This window comes from Colletotrichum spaethianum (genome assembly GCF_022836535.1).
Source record: "Colletotrichum spaethianum MAFF 239500 DNA, contig22, whole genome shotgun sequence".
NCBI classification, from domain to species: Eukaryota; Fungi; Ascomycota; class Sordariomycetes; order Glomerellales; family Glomerellaceae; genus Colletotrichum; species Colletotrichum spaethianum.
In genome coordinates, this window is record NW_026054792.1 from 308826 (window position 1) to 333046 (window position 24221).

At 53.5% G+C, this 24221-nt stretch overlaps 10 protein-coding genes across 10 annotated transcripts; 4 read left to right on the forward strand and 6 right to left on the reverse strand.

Annotated features, from left to right (window-relative positions):
* Positions 1-156: 156 nt before the first annotated feature.
* On the forward strand, positions 157-583 carry ColSpa_08308 (uncharacterized protein; the record flags this gene model as incomplete). The annotated part of the gene is made up of 2 exons (XM_049274520.1): positions 157-169; positions 225-583. The coding sequence occupies 2 exons, from the start codon at positions 157-159 to the stop codon at positions 581-583; spliced, it is 372 nt and encodes a 123-aa protein (XP_049130477.1).
* A 909-nt stretch (positions 584-1492) lies between these two features.
* Positions 1493-2812, forward strand: ColSpa_08309 (uncharacterized protein; the record flags this gene model as incomplete). Its single annotated transcript, XM_049274521.1, has 1 exon — positions 1493-2812. One exon carries the CDS (start codon positions 1493-1495, stop codon positions 2810-2812), a length of 1320 nt encoding a protein of 439 aa, XP_049130478.1.
* A 115-nt stretch (positions 2813-2927) lies between these two features.
* Positions 2928-3296, reverse strand: ColSpa_08310 (lysM domain-containing protein; the record flags this gene model as incomplete). The annotated part of the gene is made up of 1 exon (XM_049274522.1): positions 2928-3296. The coding sequence occupies one exon, from the start codon at positions 3294-3296 to the stop codon at positions 2928-2930; it is 369 nt and encodes a 122-aa protein (XP_049130479.1).
* Positions 3297-3667: 371 nt separating this feature from the next.
* On the reverse strand, positions 3668-4750 carry ColSpa_08311 (uncharacterized protein; the record flags this gene model as incomplete). Its single annotated transcript, XM_049274523.1, has 1 exon — positions 3668-4750. The coding sequence occupies one exon, from the start codon at positions 4748-4750 to the stop codon at positions 3668-3670; it is 1083 nt and encodes a 360-aa protein (XP_049130480.1).
* A 2170-nt stretch (positions 4751-6920) lies between these two features.
* ColSpa_08312 (damage response protein 1) lies at positions 6921-7529 on the reverse strand (the record flags this gene model as incomplete). The annotated part of the gene is made up of 1 exon (XM_049274524.1): positions 6921-7529. The coding sequence occupies one exon, from the start codon at positions 7527-7529 to the stop codon at positions 6921-6923; it is 609 nt and encodes a 202-aa protein (XP_049130481.1).
* A 1499-nt stretch (positions 7530-9028) lies between these two features.
* ColSpa_08313 (uncharacterized protein) lies at positions 9029-9700 on the forward strand (the record flags this gene model as incomplete). Its single annotated transcript, XM_049274525.1, has 1 exon — positions 9029-9700. One exon carries the CDS (start codon positions 9029-9031, stop codon positions 9698-9700), a length of 672 nt encoding a protein of 223 aa, XP_049130482.1.
* Positions 9701-9950: 250 nt separating this feature from the next.
* On the reverse strand, positions 9951-10695 carry ColSpa_08314 (SDO1-like protein; the record flags this gene model as incomplete). The annotated part of the gene is made up of 3 exons (XM_049274526.1): positions 9951-10385; positions 10509-10606; positions 10662-10695. The coding sequence occupies 3 exons, from the start codon at positions 10693-10695 to the stop codon at positions 9951-9953; spliced, it is 567 nt and encodes a 188-aa protein (XP_049130483.1).
* A 1829-nt stretch (positions 10696-12524) lies between these two features.
* On the reverse strand, positions 12525-13502 carry ColSpa_08315 (putative alpha-L-arabinofuranosidase B; the record flags this gene model as incomplete). Its single annotated transcript, XM_049274527.1, has 1 exon — positions 12525-13502. One exon carries the CDS (start codon positions 13500-13502, stop codon positions 12525-12527), a length of 978 nt encoding a protein of 325 aa, XP_049130484.1.
* A 1206-nt stretch (positions 13503-14708) lies between these two features.
* Positions 14709-16229, forward strand: ColSpa_08316 (endo-1,6-beta-D-glucanase neg1; the record flags this gene model as incomplete). The annotated part of the gene is made up of 3 exons (XM_049274528.1): positions 14709-15145; positions 15231-15377; positions 15443-16229. 3 exons carry the CDS (start codon positions 14709-14711, stop codon positions 16227-16229), a joined length of 1371 nt encoding a protein of 456 aa, XP_049130485.1.
* A 4015-nt stretch (positions 16230-20244) lies between these two features.
* Positions 20245-22242, reverse strand: ColSpa_08317 (Kelch repeat-containing protein; the record flags this gene model as incomplete). The annotated part of the gene is made up of 5 exons (XM_049274529.1): positions 20245-20743; positions 20798-21118; positions 21183-21882; positions 21945-22040; positions 22098-22242. The coding sequence occupies 5 exons, from the start codon at positions 22240-22242 to the stop codon at positions 20245-20247; spliced, it is 1761 nt and encodes a 586-aa protein (XP_049130486.1).
* Between the last annotated feature and the right edge of the window lie 1979 nt (positions 22243-24221).

Consider the following 24221-nt stretch of genomic DNA (forward strand, 5'->3'; position numbering starts at 1 on the left):
TCTTGAAAATAAAAACTCATCTTTCTCTGGTCTGGATTCTGCTTTCGAATCCTTACTCAAACAACCTCATTCGCCATCCGAAAGAAGACTTTCCTTCTTTTTACCTAACAGACCAACAAAACCAGAGCCAAACAAAACCACTCTACGTTATTCAAGATGAAGAACCTTTGTATGTTCGCTACCTAGCCTCTGGAGGGAACTTCGTCTCACATGTCAAACCACAGTGCTCATTCTCACCGGCGTCGCTGCCCTCGTCACGGCAGGCACTGCTGTGAACCCCCATAACACTGCCTACAATGCCCGTGAGGCCATCACCGAGCAGGGCCATGACCACAACGACGTTAATTCTGCCGAGGAGACCATCACCCTCCGTCGACGCGAGTGCGAGATCTCCTGCCCCATCAGCCTTGGCTACTGCTACTACGCTCCCTACAACTACAAGTGCGACCGTAACGGCAAACTCCAGTGGACCCAGCGAGATATCAACTGCGAGCACCCGACTTGGGGCTGCTGGTGCGGCTGCGACTGGCGCGTCCCCGGCATCGAGAAGAAGGGCGTCTCTAGTGCTGAGGTTGAGTTCTAAAGGGCTTGACACGGGCTCGACAAGGATTCGGTTGGGCTGATCATGGATGTGGGATCTGCGATCATTCAATGTTACTACAAGGAACTAGGCAAGTTCTGATTGGAATGGGCTCATCGCAAGCTCTCCCATCGAGTTTATAGTAGTAGGGCTCAGGCATCTCGAGCGACTAAATCGAAAATCAAACTAAGACCCACTACACACCAAACGTATTGGGACTGCTTGCTTTTGAACTTCTTGACTTGAGAAGCTGTATTTTCTTTGGAACAGTCTTGTTTTCTCTGGAATTTCCTTGCCAGACTAATATGAAGAAACCTAGTTGTCTATAAACGCTCCAGACTTCATCTGTAGTATTGTCTAGTACACAGGCGTAGCCGATTCAGACCGTCATGGTTAAGCCACTGCTGAGCCTAGAGTACATGCTCAGTCAATCATTCTGTGACGCGCGTGACACATGCGTTTACAGGCATCACATTAAGCCAAGTGTAATTTCCTCTACATTTTACAGAACGGTGCCTTCCTCTCTACATCGTAGACAACGTGATAAGAGTCACTCTCGGAACTTACAAGAAGAAGAATATCACGAATTCAGGAATCGAAAGCAGTGCATCTCACAGAATGTGTGACCTAAAAGGGCACTAAAAGGGCACTAAAAGGGCATATAATAAAGTGTGTCTACTATATTAATGTAACCTTCCTTAACAAATAACTTTGTCCTAATCTCCTACCGTTTCTACGGCCCGTGACCTCACAATCTCTCATAGCCTTGGCATATTTATATTAGTAAACTAGGCCAACTCGAACCGCCTTTTCTGCACAATTTCTCATTTTCCATTGGACCATGCGCGTTCATCCTGCTCTGTACCCGACAAACAATCAATCAGGTCTCATCATTCATCAGAAAGCTTGAGGATGCGGCGCTTGGTAGACACGGTTCGAGGCCGAAAGCAGCGGCGTCGCGACCAGGAAATTGAACGGCCGCCACCACCACTCCCTCTTCTTCCTAGCCAGCGGCCGCGGACTATTACGCCTGCTGCTACGGCCGCTGCTACTACTGCCGACAACCTTGTCGCCGCGCTCGGTACCTTCGCCCGTCTATCGCCGGAGCTGCGCCGACGCATACTCATAGCCGCCTTCGGCGAGCGCACTCTCCACTTGGACCTGCGGCTCGCGCCGCGCGGGCAGCGGGTGAGCACCTCGATATACCGTTCGCCCGCATATGAGCACGGCCGCGGGGCGGCGCCCCTCACCTGGTCTCGCGTTGTCGTGCCTCAGGACGTCCCGGGCGATGCGACGACGACTGCGAAGTCTGCGGGTTCCAAGACTAAGCCGGAGACGGAGGCGGACTGGGAGTGGGAGTGGCGCTGGTACGGCTGCGTATGCCACCGTGTGCTCCCCCGCGGGTCGGCTATCGAGCGCCACGCCTTCACAGCCCGCGGCAAGTCCCCGTACATCTGGCCGCACCGCGACGCCTGCCTCCAGGGCGAGGCCGAGACGTGCCGGCTGTGGCCGCCGGGGACAGACACGTGCGACTGCGCGATCGGCGCCTTGGGTTGGCTCCGCGCGTGCCGACAGGCCTACATCGAGGGCGTCGAAGTGCTGTACGCGACCAACACGTATTTTTTCGAGAGCCGGGACATGCTGGACGCCCTCTCTAGCCCTGACGGCAGCCAGCGCCTGCTCCTCCCGCAGCGTCTGGCCACGATACGGTCGCTCGAGCTGCGGTGGGAGGTCATGCTCTTTGGGGACCCTTACCTGCCGCCCATGTCTCGCCACAGCGACAAGGAGAGGATGCGGCTGGTCCCAGACTTTGCCGGCCTGATGGTGCTGTTCCCGAACCTGCGCTCCCTCGTCATCTCCTTCTCGGAGCATCTCTACAACGACGCGTCTGCGCGCCCGGCCGCTCGCCTGCCCGAAATCGACCGCCTGCTGCTGCGGCCGCTCGCTCTCGCGCTGGCGCCCATCGCGCCGCGTCAGGAAAAGCACGTCGTGGTGGAGCTGCCGTCGAACGTGTTCCGCGACCTTAAAGGTCTCGGCCTCGAGGAAGAGCAGCGAGGGGACGCATGGGGCCACGGCAAGGGCAGCTGGCTGCGGTACGCCATCGGCGAGTCGTCCTACTACTACATTAAGCAAGGTCAGGAGAGTAGCCTGCATTGGGACCACGACGGCAACGCGCGGCGCGCGTCCGACTACCTGAGTCGTTCGGGTCCGGGTTATGCCAATGCTATGTGATGGGGGATAATAAAGAAGGAAAAGAAAAGAGGTAGAGAGGCGAGACGATTTGCACGAGTTCCCTCTGTCTCTCTAATAGCTTTGCAAAATGCAATTATCTAGATTTGCCTAAATTCTAACTAATAACAAACATCTCATTACGCCCGCTCACCATGCCGTCCTGGATTGGCGTGGGCGTCGCCACGGCCCCGCTGGTTGTGGTGGTGCTCGGCACGGTGGCCGATGACGACTTGCCGGTGTTGGTGCCGGCCCCCCACCCAACGCAGACGTAAAAGTCGGGCTCGAGACAGTCGCACGCATCCTCGGCGGCCGGGTTCCAGGCCTTGAAGTCGGCCAGGGTGATGTCGCCCTGGGAGGCGATGGAGCTGCACGTGTCGGCACTCGAGACGAGCCAGAAGCTGGTGCAGTCGGACGCCATGCTTTCCTGCTTCGGGAGGTCTTCGGCCGCGGGTTCCGTCTGCTCCGGAACGGGCGTGGTCCGCATCGTCGGGGTTAATAAGAGGTCGGTTTTACAGCAGGGAACTGCAGGTGGTGGTCGCCAGTAAGGTTGCGAAAGACACCTAGCACGAAGCAAGGCCCAGGACCACCGTCGAAGCAATGGCAAGGCTCATCGAGGTCAAACTCACGTAGACTCGGGAAAAGCTTACTCGAGCTGAGGCTGGAAGCTACTGCAATGGATAGATCAAAATTTTCCTTTCAATGTGACTTTTCCTTATGCTCCCCGTGTCTATGGACCCGGCCTGGATCCGGAACGCCAGCTCGGCCGTCTGTGTAAATGCCGCCCAAGGTATCAAAGTAATCTACATCCCTCATGGTCCCTTGAAATTCCATTATAACCCCCACATGCCTTCCTCCCTATCTTTGCGAAGGGTATAGATACCTTGCCGGTTGAGGCTGCACTTCGGTCGCCGGCATCTCCACGGCATTCAACGGAGGTTGTGACGCCTGAGGGGGCGAGGATACGGGCAAAGACGCGAGCTCAAATACCCCGCCCTGCTGTTGCGGCGGCGGCGGAGGCGCGTACGCAGCCTGTGGGTGGTGTCCCCAAGCGTGCTGTTGCTGGGCCTGCGCGTACGGCGGCTGCGGCGAGTTGGTCGCCCACGTCTGCGCGCCGGGGCTCGCGCTCTGCGTGATCTCGGACACCGGCCTCCACCCGGGCTGCTTGTTCTCGTTCTTGTACTCCTGGGCGCCGATGTAGGCGGCGCCGAACCCGCCGCCGCCGCCACCGACGCTCGCGGACGGGCTGTACTCGCTATAGGGGCCGTGCTGTGGGTCCCGGCCGCCGACGGCGCCGACTCCGCCGCCGAGCATCGGCCGGTGGGACTCGTCGTGGGCGTCGCGGCTCTTCTTGATGCGCCAGATGTAGGCGGCGAGGCAGATGAGCGCGACGGCGCCGACGCCGGCGCCGATACCGATTCCGATCTTGGCCGTGGTGCTGAGCCCCGACTGCTCGGGTTCGGTCGTCGGCGTGGAAGTCGGGGTGTTTGTGACGGTGATGGTGGCGCCGCCCGTCGTGGTGGTCATAAAGGTGGTCGGCGTCGCGGACGTCGCCGTCGTCGACAAGGTCACGGATAGGGAGGCGGTCGCGCCCGTTGCGCCGAGGTTGAGGAACTGATCTTCCGTCAAGGCAATGGGCGACTTGGAGTCGGAGCATGCGGTGCTCATGGACTGGTATACGGTGCGCAGCGTGTCTTTGGCTTCCTTGCCTATGCACGTCGCGGCGTTTGTGACGAACTTGCCCTTGGCGTCGCTGCAGAGGCACTGGTTCATCGCGGCCACGGTGTCGCCGTCGCATTGGCTGGCGTCGGAGGCGGCGTATAAACAGGGCTGGGCCGTTGCCGGGTAGAGGTCAAAGTTGTTTTGGAATTTGGCGACGATGGGGGTCGCGAAGAGCAGGAAGCTCAGGAAGCCCAGGGCTTTCCTCCTTGCTGGCGCCATTGTTGCGGTGATGTGAGATTCCTCGGAATCGATGTTGGTCTGGTGTTGTGGTTGTAGAGTACAGGCAGATCGTTGGCCTTCAAGTCGTGTCAAGTCCTCGCAGGGGCCTGGTGGGAAGGTTGTTGGCGTGCGTCATGCAATTGTCAGTTTGAAGTCGAAATCCAATTAGGTTTCTCGTAGGACAGTGTCGAGATCAATTACAGTGAGATCTCGTCGTCGTCGTCGCTGTCTTCGTCTGAAGAGCACCCTGGTGAGGATCAAAGATTCGGATGTGGGAGCAGGGATGTTGTTCAATGTCGTCCAGGGGTATCGAGTTGATCGTAGGTGGCGGGGGTCGAACTTCGAAGCAACAGACCAAATGAACGAGGCGCGACGGACGGTCTTTAGAACAAGTGCGACAATGATTACGGATGAGCTGGGCTGAACTAAAAGCAAAGGAATGGCTGGTGTCGCTAGCGTCGAATGGACGGATCGAGGCTGAGGCTGGACCAGGAGACGGGGTGAGATGGACGAGTGAGTGGTGGGGAGCGATGTGATGCAGCGACCGACACAATGCAGAGACGATGGTGAGCTTGTTACCCTCCACTACCTGTCCTTGTTCATCTTGGTCAGTTCTTTTCTTCCCTAGGGCTGAGGGCTGAGCACCTCATGCGCAGCCATGGGTGCAGCCATGAGCGCAGCATGTGGTATTTCCCCTTGCGCTTTTCCCGAATGATGCGGTGACATTGAGACTGTAAGACACGGTTGGGGGAACAAGACTGGCTGAGAGAGCGAGGCACGGAAGTAATCTTGCAAGGGGCTGTGCCTGCAAGCAAGCTGCCTGCAGCTGATGTTCCGCAAGGTAACAACAACCACAGCAGAAAGGGACTCTCTCGCTCCTCGGGTGGCACAGGCAGAAACTTGAGGCACAATGAGGACATGAGCGAAAGCGCCGTGGGATCGGCGCCCATCCCGAATTCGACGAGCCGGGGCTAAATTTAGCGGTCAACAAGCCTCCAAATCGCCTGCGTGTGGGATGACCATCCCCCGACGGCCACACACACACGCCATCAGCCACATTATTCTTGCCAGTTTATTGAGTTCCAAAGGAGAAACTGACCACGGATGAGAAAAACCAAGAAAGAAGTGAGATTGTCGAGAAAGCGGTTCAATCAATGATACAACAGGCTGTTATCACACCGTGTATTGTAAGATCAAATCATAAGAGCCATGCATCTCAGTGTGCGATGAGTGAGGTCCATAGAATGAAACCCGTGTTCAAATTGCGACAGACTGTCTCATAAGGTTTTCCCATTCCACTCCTATTCTCCAGGAAAATTACCCATCTACCATCATCGACCTCTATTCCCTTCATCCCATCTCGCGCCTATCCGTGAGGCTCAGTTCCCACCCGGTCACCCGGCTGCCGCTGGACCCGAAGCACGCCGGCAAGTGAGCGAGCGTGCTCATGCTCCCGCCCATGTGCGCAACAAAGGATTCAACGATGCGACGGCCGTGGAAGGCTGCAACAACGGCTCGAAATAAACCGTCAAGCCACACGGATCCAACTTGCCGAAATCTCGCTGCCTACACTGTATCCTAGCCGAGGGGACCAGGACGTGGTAGCGCCCAGCCACCGCTGTCAGCACCTCATCTCGCTCCCATACTCGCCCACGCAGGCGCTATGTTCTGACTAAACCGAAAGCGACCCTTCTTTCGCCGTTGCTGTGGCCCTCTCAAGCCCCTTGCATCATACCATTCTCTCGATAATGCAGTCGCTAGCTGCACAATGTGAGCCTTGAAAGCTTGTAAAGACACCGCAGAATCGCCTGCTGGAGCGCATTGACTGGATGCAGCAGGATTAGATATCCTTCTTGATTGGAGCAGGCCAGACCATAGAACCACCGACCATGTTTACTCGCGATCAGCGTCATACCACACGCAAAGTATGCCTTCGCTTGTGCTGCCCTGAAACCCAGTCTCGGCTTGTCAGGAACATCACAAAGGACCGAACGGAGACGGGTGGCTTGAAGGCATGAGTTTATGTTGACCACGACGCTTGCGGCATCAACAGCCTCCATAGTTCACATGGATTCAGCCGCGATGTGACGGCTCTAATCCAGATACCCTTCTATTCCTATCTTGCAAACCCTCGCATATGATATTCGGAACATGTTCCCCAGCACATCCTTCACTTGCCCTCTTCGCCCACAGGAACAAGCCTGCCGACAATGAGATACTTGTTCTCGAACGTCTCCTCCCAGCCCCGCAGAGCCTCCTCCTCGTCGGGTCCCAGGCCCTCCAGCGTGTCCAGCGGGCCGTCCAGGTCCTCCGTCAGCATGTCCTCGTCGAAGCTGCCGCACGCCAGACCGCGCGTGGCGTCCCGGCCGGCAAAGTTGGAGTACGGGCCGCCGGGACCGTAGAAGTTGCTGCCCGCCGTGACGTCGAAGACGCGGCCGCGCACCGCCACGTACACGGGTTTGTTGTTCTCGCCGGTGAAGGGCAGCAGGGTGCGCGGGGTGAAGGTGCGGAAGACGATCGCGGGCGGCTCTTTCGGGAGTATCGGGGGCGGGGTCGGGCGGAGGAGGACGTAGATTGTGTAGCCGATGATGAGGAGGAAGAGAATGTTCAGGGGAGTGAAGAACGCATCGCTTCTGGGGGGAAGGGTTAGCGGCTTGTCATTGATTGAAACCCAGGGATGCTTCGGACGTGGGCAGGGAGAGGGAGGGTGGTTGTCTTGCCTTTGTGCGTCTTGCTGCTTCACGACTTGCTCCTGCAGTCGCTTGTCGACGTAGTCCATTGTGACGGTGTTTCGAATGCAACCGTTGCGTTTGTTTTGTTGTGCGAGGTCAGCGATGTATCCGACAAAGACAGCCTCTGTCGAATGGCTGCAGGCTGCGCAGATATGCGAGGTCGTTGGGGAAGGCGAGGTTGCTCGGGTCCAAAAAGGAAGCAAAGCGAAAGCCGTCTCTCCGTCGGAGCTCTCCAAGTTCCCGTCGATGGTTTGGAACCAGCTCCGTGCACTGCCGTGGCTCTGCCCCGCCAAAAGTGTCCCCTCGGACCTATGTCATCTTCGCTGTGATTGGTCATAGCTCCAGCGGACTCACGGGCTGTACATCTTCCGCTGTAGGACACGTGACGGCTACCACTATTGCATGCATGCAACAGCAGCAAAACGACATGGAATCGGGGCGGAACTCGCTTCATAGTCGAAACTCGTCTATAGTTCGCATTACCAGGAGGTTTCTGATGAATTAAAGCTCACTTGTCTGTAGCGGAGTCTAGTTTGAGTTGGTTGTACTTGGCGCAAGAGATCCATTGTGAAGCTCCTCGTTGGTGACAAGGACAGCCACTATGAGTCTCTCTAGCAGTCTTTTTCTAGTTCTCTTTTTTCCAAAACTTTTAGCCAAGTTCGCTGTGTCTCCGTCTTATCGAAGAAGTTCGCAAGCCTACACAGTTAATCCTTGCCATGGTATGTTCATGACGACACCGGGTCCATGTTTTTCGGGGTTTCTATGGAAGTGAATTCGCCGTGATCAAATAGTGGCCCCTCTCCCATTCCATCGAATCTTTGTCATGTTTCGCATTTTGTTAAGCTTGCGATGTACATGAGCTTTCCAAGCATGAGCCTCGCAAAAGCTGCGATATGAAAATCAGGCTGGTGTCTTCGGATTGACATGAGAAAACTGAAGATGTAAAGTCTTGAAATGCCCTTGGAAAACTAGGTGATTCTCCGAACTTAAGCGTACTTGAATCGAAATCGATCAATTTCGGACGAACTCTTCGATTAAATAAGCCTGCTTGGCCTCATGTCGTGCTTCTGGCAGGCTCACTGAACAACAAAGGCTCTTTGTCAACCATAGCTGTGGAATTTCCCGTTCATGCTGATTACAATGTCTTTGTGCCGTGACAACAACAGAGAACAACAACCTTTCAGACCAGCCGCCATCCGGCAAGTCTTTCTAAACAAGTCTTGAACATGACTACAGATTGGCGAACGGATTTGCGTCTTACACAAAGTCATTATCGATGTCTCGTAGCAGCAGCGCTGCCCGATGGCAGCTTCGTTAGAGAATATCCAATCACCATGTTGAAAACAAGGTCTTGAACAGAATGACTGAACACATTGATATCTGAAGAGACTCTTTGGTATTAAGCTGTCCAGTTATCAACCCAATGACGCTCCTCTCATCAGTACAACTCACAACAGACAGTTTCATTTCAGCTTTTCCTTCACTCGATTTCGCAACAGGTTACTCTTCCCTTCGTAAACGTACAAAGCCACGAGCGTCAGTCAAGATGTCCACTACTCGCAACAATGATAACCCTGGCCAAAGCGCCAGCCCAGTGCACCCTAGTACCCCGAATGCCACTCTGCCCTGTGACTATGCTGATCTCCAGAGCCAAATCCCGCCCACTCCGGACCATCTGATTGCCACAGTCGCCCAAAACCTTGGCGATAGCCCTCGTGGTCAACCAATGCGCGTCTACCTGCCAGACGGTATTGCTGCCCCCTCTTTACCTCCGGTGCCTGCCCCGTCCCGCTTCCGTGACGTTGACCCGCACCCGCTCCGATCTCCTTGGCCCGCGGAACCCAACACTAACTTCGGCCCGCTGAACAACTCCCCGCGCTGTCCTCACCAGGATGTCTTCCCTTGCTTTTGTCGCCGCAACACGGATCGCCGTGGTTTGGCCTGCCAGCGCTGCCGCTTTGATCACTGCTCCGTGTATTGCTTACTCCAGCGCGGATCCGTAGAGGAGCTCGAGTGCGTACTTGTGGCCGAGCTAGCTCGCGAGCGTGGTGCCCAACAATTCGAGCAGGAGCTTCGGTTTGCACTGGCCGCTGCTCGCCTGCGCGAGGCTGCTCCTGCTGACCCTGCTGAGCTGCAGCGTATTGCCGAGGCCGGGCTGATTGAGCTTGAGCGCCTTGACTTTGCTGCGGCGGATAGACATGGCACCGATTCGGCTTGAATGCTGATGAGCATAATTCAAAAAGACATGCGTCACAACTTTTGGGCAGTCGCTGTCAATGCCTTGCTTAAACAGGGAATGATTTCAGCAGGTAGGTGGTGGTATTTCGCATCAGTTCATGCTCATGCTAATAAACTCATCAATACACCCATATTACTGTATGTTTCCCCCATAAATGACATGTCCTAATTCGCCTTTCCGATGACCGGATGGTTCATCTCCCTCATTACATATGTGTGTCATGCATCATTTAAACAGCAGCGGCGACCTTGAGCTCCTTCTCGACAACCTTGACATCCGACTTGCCCTCCTCGGCGCCGTAAGAGTCACGGCCATCGGCGAAGACGGCCTCGAAGTCATACTCGGACCACCGGATCTCGGGGGCGAGGCCGGCGAACTTCCAGACGCCGTCGACCTTCTTGTACCAGTGCTTGTTGTAGCTGTGGGCGTGGCCCTTGACGGCGACCTCCTTGCGGGAGGCGTCGGTGTACTTCTGGTGGGGCACGCGGAGCTGGTGGTGGCCGATGACCTCGGTGTCCGAGACCTTCTCGTAGCGGGTGCCGCCGATGAAGTGCTGGGTCTTGAGGAGGGGGTTGCCGAGGACGGACTTGTCCGAGATCATGGCGATGAACTCCTCCGCGGGCATGGCCTCCCAGATCTTGTCGAGGAAGGAGCGGTAGTCAATCTGCCGTGGGGTCAGTACAGAGGTCCGTGTTCTCAAGGAAGGTTTGCCAGGCATGGGTCAAAGTCCCCTGGAGGAGTAGGGATCGCTGTTCGTTGCCGGCTAGGCCCGTTGCGGTTCACTCACGCGGAGCTCAGGGGCAATGCATTTCCTGAGACGGTCCCAGTCCTTGGAGTCGTAGCTGTCAGCCCACTCAAATACGGCTGTAGAGAGGCCGAGGTAGTCTGCGATCCGCGGTCAGCATTCCGTCAGCAGCGGTTCGTCGAGATTAGTACCCACCCTCGAAGGAGATGTTGCCAGCGGGGCTTGCCATGGTGTCTGATTGGTGAAAGAGAGTAAGATTGAAAATAGGAATTAGCTGGGATGCCAGGTGCAAGAGAGCAAATCGAAAGGTAAGCAGGGAATGGGATATCGGGAAGTTTATAGTTGGAACATCAAGCCATTGGGCTCCTGTTCTATCATCGAAGGATCAACGACCGTCCCATGTTAGCGCCAGGCAACCGGACTGCCGCCAAACGCCCGGGCCCAGGTACGGAGGCCCGGTCGTCGTGTTAGCGGCCCCCGCACCCCTTTTTCCAGGAGGGGAACGTGTGTGGGACCCCTAGGTGCTCTGCATCGTCATCCACCTTCGTTCGGACTCAGGTGGGGAGATGCCGGTGACCGTCCTGGCCTCTGCCCCGACGGCGCGAGAATGCTTGCCGCCATGCGTCAGCCTTGGGATGGCCATCCAATGACGGCGAGATCCCTGCGGGGATTAAGTTAGCACGATCTCAGGTGAAGGCACGAGTTGAGACGGCGGTCGAGACGTGTTCTTCGAGCGGGATTGCGCTCATTGGACGGAAGGATTCTACGGAAGGGTGGCGTTCCCGCGTTACTGAGGACCTGTGGCGCAATGAGCGCGATGAAGCGAATGCACTATGGCGGGCCGACATACGGATGAGCTGACAACCTGTTCTCCTAGTTCTTGTCTTTCGGTGTCGCGGTTTGGGTGGTGCAGCGCGTGTCCGCGTGTCCGCTCGCCCTTCGCTGTTTGCCTTTCGAGACGAGAGCCGCGAAGATGCATCAGTCGTCCGCCGTGTGGTGACTTGAGCTTTCCAGAAACTGTTAGCGTCTGATTCCATCCCGTCTTCGAAGTGCCAATCTGATTGAGACAGGAATTGCCTTTGTCCTAAGTTTGAGTTCCTCCAAACTCAACATGCATTGGCCAGAGGCCTTCCTTTGGCATGCACCCGAAATACCTTACCCCGCAGAACGCCTTGTCGATATGGCGATCTCGGTCTTGTCGCTGCCAGATACAGTGGTCTTAATATTGACAACACTATTGTCACATAACCGTCCTGTTTATTGGACATGACGCAAGCCGTCTGGCAGTAATTGAGTCACTCCGTATGTATCTTAAAGTTTGCTATCCAGATTATAATGAAAGGTCACCCTTTCGTACCTGAGAAGTCGAGATGAATCCAATGTGCTTTGTTTGAATACCGCCTGGTTTATTCTTGTCCCGTACAAAGTGATGTCTACATGCAAACGTCTCGCATGGTTAGAGCCCAGTCTCCAGCGACAGTGACCTCAGCGGCGACGCCACTGAGAGTCGTACTTCGCCTGGGTTGGGAAACCGCAGTAACTAATTACCTTGTCGCCTCGTCAGCCACGCCGTTGGAACCAACCAAAGGAGTTGTCGGACCAATTCCGAACACCAAATTCTGATGCTGCTAGCTAGCGCAAAGTTGCCCGCCGCACTAGACATGCTGGGCGTTTTCTTCAGCTCATGCTTCAGCCTCCTCAAGTCAACTTCACCATCAACCAGGCGGCAAGCATTGCGGCATCTGCGCGACCCCGCAACATACAAAAAACACTATCCAAAAACACGCGCGCATCATGCCAAGTCGAACAAGTAGAAGTGTGTAAAGAAGACCAGCTGACGGACCCTCTGTGATCAATTTTGTATGTTCGACTAATCAATATATATACGAGGACGAAAGAGAAGTATGTGCTAATGTCCAAATATCCGAAATGCAACAGCCAGAAAGAAGTCTTAGCAATCAATGCGACAATCCTTCACTCATTGTCCTCCAAACGCGCCTGCAAACAGCTGAAATACGCTTTGCTGTTGAAACGGAGTGGAGGCATGGCTTGACCACTCTATTTCGACAGGGTAAGAACACCAGGCTTGTAGGGCAACTTGTTGTAGTCACCGCTGGAGCTGGGCGAGCGGCCCTGGTAGAGGAGCTGCAGGTTGCACGGGTCGACGGTCATGGTCTGGTCAGGGTCGCTGCGAACCAGGTCGCCGTGGCTGATGTCGTTGGTCCAGGTGGCGCCGCTGTTCTTCTTGCCGGCGAACGGGCTGTTCTCGGTCGCGGCGTTGGCGGTCCAAGTACCGCTGAGGCTGGTGGCCGTGAAGGAGCGGAAGTAACGGCCGCCAGAGCCGACAGCCTCGACAATCATGAGGTACTTGTTCTGGCCCTTGACGGTGTAGACCTGGACAGCCTCGAAAAGGTTGTTGGTGGTGTCGCTCATGACGACCTGCGACGCCGTGCCGAAGCTGCCGGGGAAGTTGCCAATAGCCATGCTGGAGCGGTAAATCTTGCCGTTGTCTCCACAGAAGAACAGGTACATGTTCTTGCTGTCACCGATGACGGTCTGGTCGATGGGGCCGGTGCTGGTACCGGAGATGGTTCCGCTGAAGAGCGGCTTGACCGCCGACCATGCGTTGACATTGGTGGGGTCGGTCGATGTGCGGTAAGAGAAAGCAGTCGGGCCCCACTGGTAGGCGAGGATCCAGAGGTTCTTCGGGCGGAAGAAGAAGAGCGTGGGCGCGACGGCAGAGAAGGGCATCTTGGTCTGGCTCACAGAGCCCAGTTGAGACCAGTCGGAGACGAGGCCAAAAGCCATCGAGCCCCAAGAGGACCCGGTGTCGTGGGTCGTCGCATACACGAGGTGCTTGCCGTTGTAGGGGGCGGAGGTGAAGTCCTTAAGAGCAACCCAGGGGGACTTGGGGTTCGCCAGAGCGTTGGTCGAAGTCCACTTGTATGTGGTTGGGAGGCTGCACTGCGCTGCAACGTCCGCGATGGACGCGAGCAGCAGAAGACCGGCTGAAAGAAGGGATGTGGTAGACTTCATGATGTTGTCTTGTTGTGAAAAGGAGTGAAGATGAAGTTGGTAGTAGTGAAGCTTCCAGAAGGTTCACAGACTTTAAGTAGGGAACGATTGGATTTATATATCTTGACTCGCCAGCGGGAAATTGTTCAGTGTTGCAGATATGGACTTCTTTTCAGAGTGCGAAGATTATACGAGACGTTCGCAAACTAGTACGAGTGGAAACAACTTCACATTCGTGGATTAACATACGTGAAACAGATCGATAATTTCTGCTAGCGGCCGATTTTCCGTGCGGCGAAGCCTCTCCACTTCACCTATCCGAAATGCCTAAATGACTCCTGAGGACTATCGTCTTACTAGCGAACAATCCTGAGGAGACAGTACACCATGGTGGTTGTTGTCTGCGAAGTCGATCTGGCACATCTTCCGAGCAGTCGCATTGACCAGCTGCAGTACACAGCACGCGCACCAATTAACTTGAGCAGCTACAAGCGCTCTACTCTTGACAGACATGGGGTCCAAATGCCAAGCGCTTTGATCTGAGGATAATCTTGGTATCCCCGTGCCGTATAAGCTGAATGGCAGTTGGAAAAGAGAAGCGAAGCCCATTCCGGCGCCGGTGCCAAGGTGCTGATGAACCCTATCGTCAACTGTAACTACGGGGCTAAGATGTTGCGCGAAGCTCAAAACACATGCTTATAGCGTAGTAAGTTCAGCACTGAACCTCCGCTATTCCATCATCGGAAAGAAGACGGGACAAATCCAGTGAATGGGACGAACCGCCCCAACGCCAATGCGCCCAAGACTGTGCAAAAAGCTTAGCATGGCATGGGTGGCGATGCCAAATCCGCAATCATGCCGGTACTCTGTATTTCGCTCCACACAGGAACCATCGTGAGTCGAAAGGGGCGATGCCACGAGCCGGTACGACCAAACAGAGGTGTGCCTTAATTAATTTACTCGAGACCACTATGTCATTTTTCTGGTTCTAGCCCCGTGTCCCTGTAAGCCCGGGGGTCCACCAATAGGTAGCGTTACTACGCGCGAATCATCCGAGCGCGCCGTACTCGGGTGAGGTTGAATCTGGTATATCTTGAATGCCAAGACTCTCTAAGCTTGGCATATACTATCAACCCCAGATTTTTCATTCCAGTTGCCGTTCATTGGAACCTCTTGGCACGACCCTCTTTTGCCCATTTCTTTCTTTTTATTCCCGGGCCAATCAAAATGGTTGTCTTTGGCGCGCTTGCTACGGTTGTAGGCCTGGCCGCCTCAACTTATGCCCAAATCACAGTGGACACTAGTTCGAAGTTGCAAAACATCGACGGTTTTGGCTTCTCCCAAGCCTTTGGACGAGCCAAAGAGTTCGAAAATGCCCCCAAGGCTCTTCAGCAGGAGGCTCTTGACTTGCTTTTCAGCACCACCAAGGGCGCTGGCTTCAGCATCATCCGCAACCGCATTGGTTCTGGCGGTAGGGGCGACAGCATTCTCCCAACGAGCCCTGGCTCTCCTTCGGGCAAGCCCACCTATGTCTGGGACAACGACGACAGCGGACAAGTCTGGTTCACCAAGCAGGCTGTGAGCTATGGTGTCAAGCAAATCTATGCCGATGCCTGGAGTGCTCCTGGCTTCATGAAGACTAGCGGAAATGAGGCCAAGGCTGGGTAAGCATACACCTCACACAGGGCAAAACCGCACTGTTAAATGTTTCTTGACTTCGAAGAATGAGGCTTACAGCATCAAAACTAGGTATCTGTGTGGTACTACCGGCCACACCTGCTCCTCTGGCGATTGGAGACAGGCTTATGCCAACTTCCTCACGCAGTACATCAAGTACTACCAGCAGTCTGGGCTCAATGTGACACACGTTGGCTTCCTTAACGAGCCCGACTACTCGTATGTCAACTATATCTAGATGACTCCTCTACCATCGATGAAGCTAATAACCCGAGTCGGAGCAGACCAGGCTACTCTCAGATGCAGATCAGCTTCAACGCCCAGGAGGCTATCTCTTTCATTCCCACTTTGCACAAGACACTCCAGTCTGCTGGTCTGACGACCAAGATCACCTGCTGCGACGCCGTCGGCTGGGGTTCTACTGTGAAGTACACCAACGCCCTCGTTCCTGCGGGCATGGAGCAGTACCTGGGTCTCATCACCTCTCACACTTACTCTGGCGACGCCGACACCGCCCTCAACACCAAGCTTTCCTCCTGGGTCACCGAGTCCGGCATCACCAAGGCTTACGACACCACTTGGTACAAGAACGGCGGTCCAACCGAGGGAATGACATGGGCCAACAAAATCGCCGTCGGCATCATCAACGCCCGGCTGTCTGCCTACCTGTACTGGGAGGGCTTTGAATTGAAGCAGCTTAGCTCCGACAGCCACCTGATCGACACACTCGACGGCAAGACCGCCACTCCCTCTGCCAACTTCTACGCCTTTGCCATGTGGTCCAGATACATCCGCCCTGGAGCCCAGCGTCTTGCGACCTCCGGAACCATTGCAAACGTACTCACCGCCGCTGTTCGCAACACCGATGGCTCCATGGTCCTTGTCCTCACCAACAACGGCCTTACGGCTCAGTCTGCTAAGGTGTCCATCAAGGGGTTCACCCCCAAGACCTCGGCCGCCTATGTCACCGACAACACCCACAAGTTCGCTTCCACACAGTCCACCATCTCTGGAACTGCTATCTCTGTTTCTGTTCCTAGCAAGGGTGTCGTCACTGTGAAGCTCACGTAAATACTCAGAGCTCCTCACCGTCGCCAATGCGCAAGTACATATCACCCTGAGCACTTAGTGGCTCGGACATCTATCTTCTCTTCTTCATTTTGTATAATTTTCCGGGACATATTTCTTCTTGCTATCGTGGCTTGAAGCCCGTTTATAGCAATCTTGGGTACAAACATACCCAGTCTTGAATTCAATTTGAGGCTGCAGAAATCTTTCGTTTTTATTGCCCCGCCGTGTGATTAAAGCGTAGACAATAATGGACCAAAATAAGACGGTTCGCCGTGCGAAGCAAGGATATGCATTTCGTGGGTCATGTCGGTTGCCAGTTTGGATTGCAAGACGTCCTCTCGTTGTATCTGTGAATATTCCGTTCCATTCGTTGTCGAGTCAATTGTCCCGGAAACGCATGCTTCTGCTTTCGGCCTTTTTTCTACTGTCATTGCTAACTTGCCGTCGGACCCGACCCTCTTGATGTTCGCTGTTGATTCATTGACCTTTGCTTGTGCCATTGTCAACTGCTTGTCTTGAGATCGAAGATAGTGCATACAGCAGACGGCAGCGGTGCAATAAAGAACGCGGCATTACCATCAATGGGTTCTAACGGTTGACTGTGGCGTTTCTGCCATTATTGATGCACCTGGTTAAACGACTCTTACATAGGCAACTATCGAGCTGAGGAACCCAGAAATCTCTACTTCCTGTATCAAAGATACCAGTGACTTGCTGGGGCGGTAACTTGATTGATATTCGCATTGAAGCTGCGAAATTCCCATCCGGAGAGGGCATGCGGATGAAATGTAATTCCAGCGTCTTTAGGCATTGTTTCAAGCCGAACACACAAGCCTGCAGGGTTACCAGCCGCAACGATGCCGGTGGCATGGATTGCATGTCGAGCATGATTGGAGGTAAAAAATTCAGAGAATCAGCACGTGAGGTGATTGATCGACCAGTAAAATTCGAGATTGTCAAAGCCTGCTTAGACATCTTACATTACACTCAAGATTGACACATTGAGCGGCTGGCCATGATAATATAGCCTCTGATATTAGTCCAGCGCAATAGCTTATATGTGCCAAACTAAATATTGTTTACACCTTAAGTCGTTTGGTTTCATCAAGTACGTTGAACTTACCTCTCCACATGACTCGTCATGATACGCTGATATGTTTTATATGAGGACTCAACTGAAGTCCACAGACACTACCATAATTTCTTTGACACAATCACAATAAGAAGTTTATTCCTTATGGATTCTCCGGATCCGCACCCACTTCCATGGGTGTCAAGCCCAATCTTCTTTATTGGAGAGCCTTGATAATCTGCCAGACTGAGTACTGCTTCCGAGAGCTGATATCTTGGGCTAGCCCAGAAAACTTCTCTGAGTCCCGATGCTCTCCGCTCTGCTCCTGCAAATCACTGATTCTACTGACTAAGTCAAGTTCCACGATACCAGAAGGCTTCGGGAGCGGATGTGGTTGGGATACTATCCACCGGAATCCGACTCCAAATAATGACACCACTAATGTACCAGCGGTGATAAACACCCAAACAGTCCAAGGCTGGCTCACAAACCTCTTTATCGATTTTCCTCCCGTTGCTGTCGTCAGAAGCTCAGGTGGAAAGGTGCGCTTCTCCTCTGGCAGAGCGAGAGTGTAATTCGCATACTGCATCGCCGTGACAGCGAACTGCAAGGGTACAGAGAGAAAGTTCTGGAGCAGATCCACGTGCATCTGGTTGTCAGGGAAGGATTCGGTGTATGTCATATACTTCCATGCCCTTCTAGATATCGTCACGTCGATAGCCTTAAGATCAATTGGCGTCGGAAACTGTCTGGAGCGGAAGATACGATCGCAAATCAGTTCCATGTCTGACTCAAGCATTGGGACCCGGAATGGTTTTGAGACTGGTTGAACATGCTGTATAGAAAGGTCCTTTTGACTGTACATGGTGGTAGCGTTTTGTCGGTAAGCGGTAAACAATGTCTTCGAGACTATAGGGATTCTCATCCATGCTAGTTGCATCGCGCAACCCCGAGTGATTTGTGTTATGCTGGGACAAGCCCGCCAACCTAGGATAACAAAGTCAAGTCTCAGGTTTTGGGGTAAGAGGGATGTTACCAACCTGCTACAACGGAATCGCCCATTTGTCTCTTGCACATCTGCAACGCATTGCCCAACCGTGTTTGATAAACGTTGCAATCTTCCTCCAAATCAAATTCGAATGCTTCGGGGACTGGATCAAATGTTGTTACTAACCCAGGCGCGCTATGGATCATAATGGACTATGTCCGATTGAACAGTCCTACCTGTAGAATGGTGCTGTTCAACAAAAGGCCGACTTTCCGCGCTATCTCCATTCCTCCTGGAAGGGAGGAAACCGAGAAATCTCCATCACGACCCTCAATCTTCCACCGTGTGGCATATCGAGGATAGTACAACCCCAGCTACTTGCCTGATCAAGTGTATCAAAAACCAGGGGCTGCAGACGGAGCTTAAAACATGGGTTTGGGATTTCTTGCAAGTCGGCATTCATAAAAGCTGACTTTGGGGTCAAACTGACGTTCGGATTCCTTGCAACACATCTCAACAAATCAGTTTGATCCATGGCTGAGACTGCATTATCTATCATGGGAGGTGTCAAGCAAACACGGTCGACAAAACGAGTCAGCCATCCTGGGACTTGCTAGAAGCGGTTTCCAACCGCCACAGCCATTACCATCAGGCCTAGCGCACTTAGTGGCGAACACAATCGTGGTTCGGGTTACGTACCCGCTGGGGGTCTACGGAAGGAGCCAGGCGGGAAGTTCGAGTATTTTACGAGTGGTGTTGATCAGGTTTGGAGTCGTGAGCAATCACGCCATGCTGGGATTTCCTGGTCTATCCACCGCGTCGAAATGTGACAGGCCGAGAAATGGTGAAGGTTGACAGCACTGCCAGTCGGTGCCCCTGGTATCTTGGTGCATTGCTCAATAAAAAGGCGATACTGTGAGTCTATCCTTGCTTGGGATCCAATGCGGACTCCTACGTCGGGGTCAATTTGCAACAGGGCATATGCGGCGGAAAAGACAACTTGGCCTGACCATAGCCGCGATTGCAGAGGAAAAGAATCTTTCTCTTGGGTACAGCCATGGCTGACTAGAACTCGTGAATGAAGGGAGCTGCGATGGATAAACACACAGTACTAGAGCCTGGATATGCAAAAAGTCACTGTAGAAGAGAAGGGCACTCTTATCAACTTTGAAAATTTTGCTGGTATATTACATGTGCCCTCGGGATAATACATAGTTGTCAGCTTGGCCCGAAAAAGTTGTCAGCTTGGCCCGAAAAATTGGCTTGGCGTCGCGCGAGAAATCCGCTGTAATGATCTTAGCACAGCTGTTTGAGACTGCTGGAAAAGTCTATAATAGACTCAATTTCAATTATTAAAAGGGCAACAGGCATGCTATTGACCGCTGAAAAGCTCGAATTTAACCGGGATGAGGCCGCTGAGGTGAGGTTCACCATGTCGGTGTGTCCTGGTTTTAAGAGAGAGCATGAAACAGAGTAAGAGCGTATGGCAGATGGAGTGAAAGATCCGCTGCTGCAGGACTCCTGCATACTGTCCCAATCTCCAACAACTTTCCACTCGATTTGCAAGCGACGTATGGGCATTATGCTATGGTAGCGTTGGATGCTATCTAAGTAGTAAGGACTACCGCTCATTGCTGATAGACAAAAACAGGTAGTGTATGCAACTTTTCGGTCTAGGCTCACACGTTTCTCAAAATGGCATTGACTCAATTGCAAAGAACAAAACTTTCCTGCGCGAGTAATACCACTCCAGCTAATTAAGGAAAAAAGAGCTTGTGTGGGTAGGAAGGGATAGCGGATTCCAAGAGATTAGTCAGTAATGTAGACATCGGTTTCTAAGTTCATTGATGCAACACTTGTACAGAGAACGCTGTTTACCACACGGCGTGTGACGTGGGTTGTCTATAGTTTCTTGAAAATCATGATCTCGTTCCAATATCTAATTATTATAACTGTTACCTGTATTTGTGCTGGTCTTCATCTCCGCTCCCTAACAAGCCCTGCTGAGCGTCTAGCTCTGTCACCGTGTAGTGATGACCACCGGTGTCCGGTATATCAGGTTTTGGAACAGGAGCCCAGAGCTCCTGTCTAGGTATCGTTCCACCAGACAGCTCGGGCTGTGGTGTAGGCGCATGCAGCTCACTTAGCGGAAGAGGCTCGTAATAGGTCTGGGATGTGGTCCCGGTGTCGTCTTTGGCGTAGGCTGGTGCTATTTCAACTATGGCCCCCTTCTTCTGGGAGCGGCGACGGATGAACCAGAAAAGAGCGAGACCGATGATGACACCGACGACAGCGCCGACAACGGCTCCAACAATGGCGGCTATCGGGACTGAGGATTCAGAACTCTTCCCGTCCCCATTAACGTCATCCTTCGGATTTTTCGACACTTTGGAGTCATTGTGGTTGAACAATGCCTTCACCTTGTCAGAAGACCAATGGACGGAGTTGATGCCACTGTGCAGATGTTAATAACGCTAGCCATACCCTCATTCCATGGGCTCATCTTACTTGGTTTTGTACCAGTCCTGAATGGTACTGGAAGTTTCGTAGTTCTTTGCATCTGCATCGTAGTTGGTCTTCCAGGTCCAATTCGTCATGTCGAATAATCCCAGCCCCTGGGGCCAGGGGTCGGCCCCAGACCATCCGGTACGGCCATCCGTTCCTCCTACGGACAGCATCTGACGGCGACCGACGACAGCACAGGAGTGGTACCGCCTAGGGTTTGTTGCATCGTATATGACCTGGGTCCACACAAAGCCTGGCAGGCTGAGAACGAACACATCGTCATAGGTTTTGCTCTTTTCAGTGTTGGTCCCGCCAAACACAAAGCTGTTCCCCATCATTAGAACCACATCCCCTTGATTATGCCGTCTTTGAAGACTTCGAAACTTACATTTCGTAGGTCCCCCTCGTGCCGTTCACGCCCACACTGCAGAAGTTTCGCCGCGCTGTAGGGGCATTTCCAGTCGTCTGTTGCCAATACCAATCTCTTGTTATCGGATCAAAGAAAGTGAGGTTGTTGAAGTCCAGCCAGCCTGTGGGTGATTTCTGATCAGGATCCAGGGCCGAAGTAGATCCGCCCATGACCGTGATCAAACCATTCGGTCCAAAGGTCGGTATATATATGGCGCTGCCGCCATTCAGAGTACCGTTTTCTGAGAAAGCGCTGGTCGTCTCATTCGCCCACGACTTTGTTGTCATGTTGTACGTCACGATACCGGGAACAAACTGCGGAACCGGGTTCGGATTCGTCCAGCCAGAGGCTCCTCCCCCAAACCAGAAGCCCGCATCTGGCGTGCTCACAAAGGCGCCCTCCTCGCTTCGTTTCAAATCGGCGAAGAATGTCGGGTTTGTCGGGGTTTCCTTCGACCACTCGCCGCCTCCCTTCCCATCGGCTTCGAACTTCCACGACACAGGGTTCTCTCTCGGTGCGCCGTTGGGGGAGTGCCCTCCCCAAATCCATAGTGTATTGGTGGCTTCGTTCTTCCAGAGCGCTTGTCCGCTTCTGGCCTGAGACTCTTTAGAGAGTTCCTTGATCGTCACTTTGGATGCGGACCATGATTTCGATAAGCTGATCGATAGCGTGGAATTGACTGGGAAAAGAGTTGAGTAAGATACGGCAACCTCGACAGCAGGGTTCATTCAAGTGACTCACCACCGTTGGACGCATACGATTTGATTGGGCTCCCATCCGCGTCGAGCTGGGACACCTCGCCGCCATCGATGTAGGCGTAGTCACCGAGAACCGCAACTGCAACAGGATCATGTCAGGTCCAAGATGCTGAGACTGAGCGCATGGACACCGTACCTCTTGCGAAAGCGCGGCGAAGGAAAAGAGATGGCGAGGGGGCGGCAGCCAACTCCCAGTCACGCTTAAAGTGAGCGTTGACGACTGCAGGCAGCTGAAGCACAATGTAGAGCGGAGTCACCTCGAAAGGTGAATACAGCAGCATGGTGTTGATGAATAACGACGCGCCAAATAAAGAGCACAAAGGACAGAGCCGAAACGACTGGAATACCGACGGGAAGGAAGACCAGAATCAAGTCTCAGCCTTCGGTGACATGGCTCTGGGAGGACATGAATACTGGATGAACATTGAGGGATTGCCCGGAATCAAATCCGGTTTTGAGGGATGGGATGCATGCCTTAGAGAAGGAAATTACACATGCGCTAACTGCCTGCACGTCCACGCCGCTAGATTGCGCGGCCGCTTCCTCGATGAACCATCTCTCCCTGGCGTTGGACCAGAGGGCGCCATAATGGCACACGAAGGATCGTTAGCCCCCTTGGCAGGCTGACGGGATCCCGAGTCTCTGTCGAGCCCAAATCCTTTGTCCACTGGGAGTCGCCAAATTCTTCGCCGTGTTATCAGCTGCTGCACGTCACGCTCAACAAGGTACCTACTGAGCCTGGTTCGGTGAGGGTTGAAAGAAAGACGTCCTTTCCAATTTCATCATTCCCAACGCTACCAGATGAGTTCCTGTTGTCTGAATGCATGTCACTCGGACAGCGGATTGCTTCCCGTAAGTCATGTCACGCCCGCCCCCCTGTTCACTGAAGGGCATCCACGTAGGGTTCAGTGGAGAAACGTCTCTCAGGCACCAGCTTGATCAAATTAAGGTACGATCAGCAGCTTAGCTGGAGATCGGGTGCGAGATATGACAGGCAGAACTGTGACACGGGAGCAGCCTAGCCAGTCAACCACAGCACAACTGCCAGTGCATTTGGGAGCTGGCCCAGGGGCTGGGCGCCTAGCGGCGCACGCCTCCTCAACCAGAAAGGGCGTGAAGCACACATGTGGTGGTCGCTAGTGAGATCGAATGTCACCAACACCCCACCAGCGGAAGCCATCAACCTTAATTAATGTTCCTTGTCGCCATGTGATACATATGCAGCCGTCTATATAATTTTGTTCCCGCTCCTTGCTCACCAAAGATCTCTGTTTTATAATTTCCGATGCTTTGGTATCTTACCAACTGGTCATCGATCAAAATTTTGCAAATGTGCGTTGGCCGCCTGAACTTGGTCTGTGACACATACAGTGAAGTCTTCGAAAGCGCAAAGATCAATGTTTTCCCCAGCTGTCTCGCTGATAAACACGCTTCATCTTACATAGATATTGAAGGTTCTTAATTTGACATCAACCACATTCCTCGAGGGCAATCTTTTACACAAGCCTGACTTTCGTCGACTCTGTTACCACCGCTTGCGTACCGACTCGCCTCCACCGGATGCTTCATGCAGTAGGATTAACGTAAACATCTAGAAGGTGGGTTTCAATTGTAATCGTACCACATGGTTTCGTACCAAAGTGGCCCCTTTGAGGATATATTGAGTGCACGAGTTCACCTGGGCCGAGGATTGCTAATGAGCCGCGATCTCATTCTCAAGCAACCTACTAGCCGGTGAGTAGGCAGAGCCTGTATTTGGACCCAGCTCCGTGTAGCCAGAAGCTATTTCTTTCAATTCAGTTATGAGTCCGACCAGGATGAGCAAGTAGCATATATTAGTGCTGAAAGGCCGTTGTTACGACTCAAGATGAGCAAAACCCAACCAGCCCAAAGGGGCCTATTGTGTCATGAAACAGGACATGCATCAGTGCATGTTCTTGAGCTAATAGGTCACTTTCAACCACAGCCCACTCAGCGGCCAATGATCGATTTCCGCGCGACAAGCAAGGCGGAAACTTCGGTCAGGTAAACTCGTGGATCTGGGATTCCAGAAGTTAATCCAAATAGTACGACGAGGCATTAGAGAGCCTTGCGGCACTTACTACTTCGCCAAGTTTCGCACATCTCACAGCCTGCGTCTTAAGTCATTTGCGGTGAGACCAACATTTAGAGCCAAGGCGTTTGACAGATGGGTTTCGCGCGTTCAAGCCACAGGCTCCATGCATATGCCGTTCCCCTTGTTCAGTATCCTCCGGTGTTT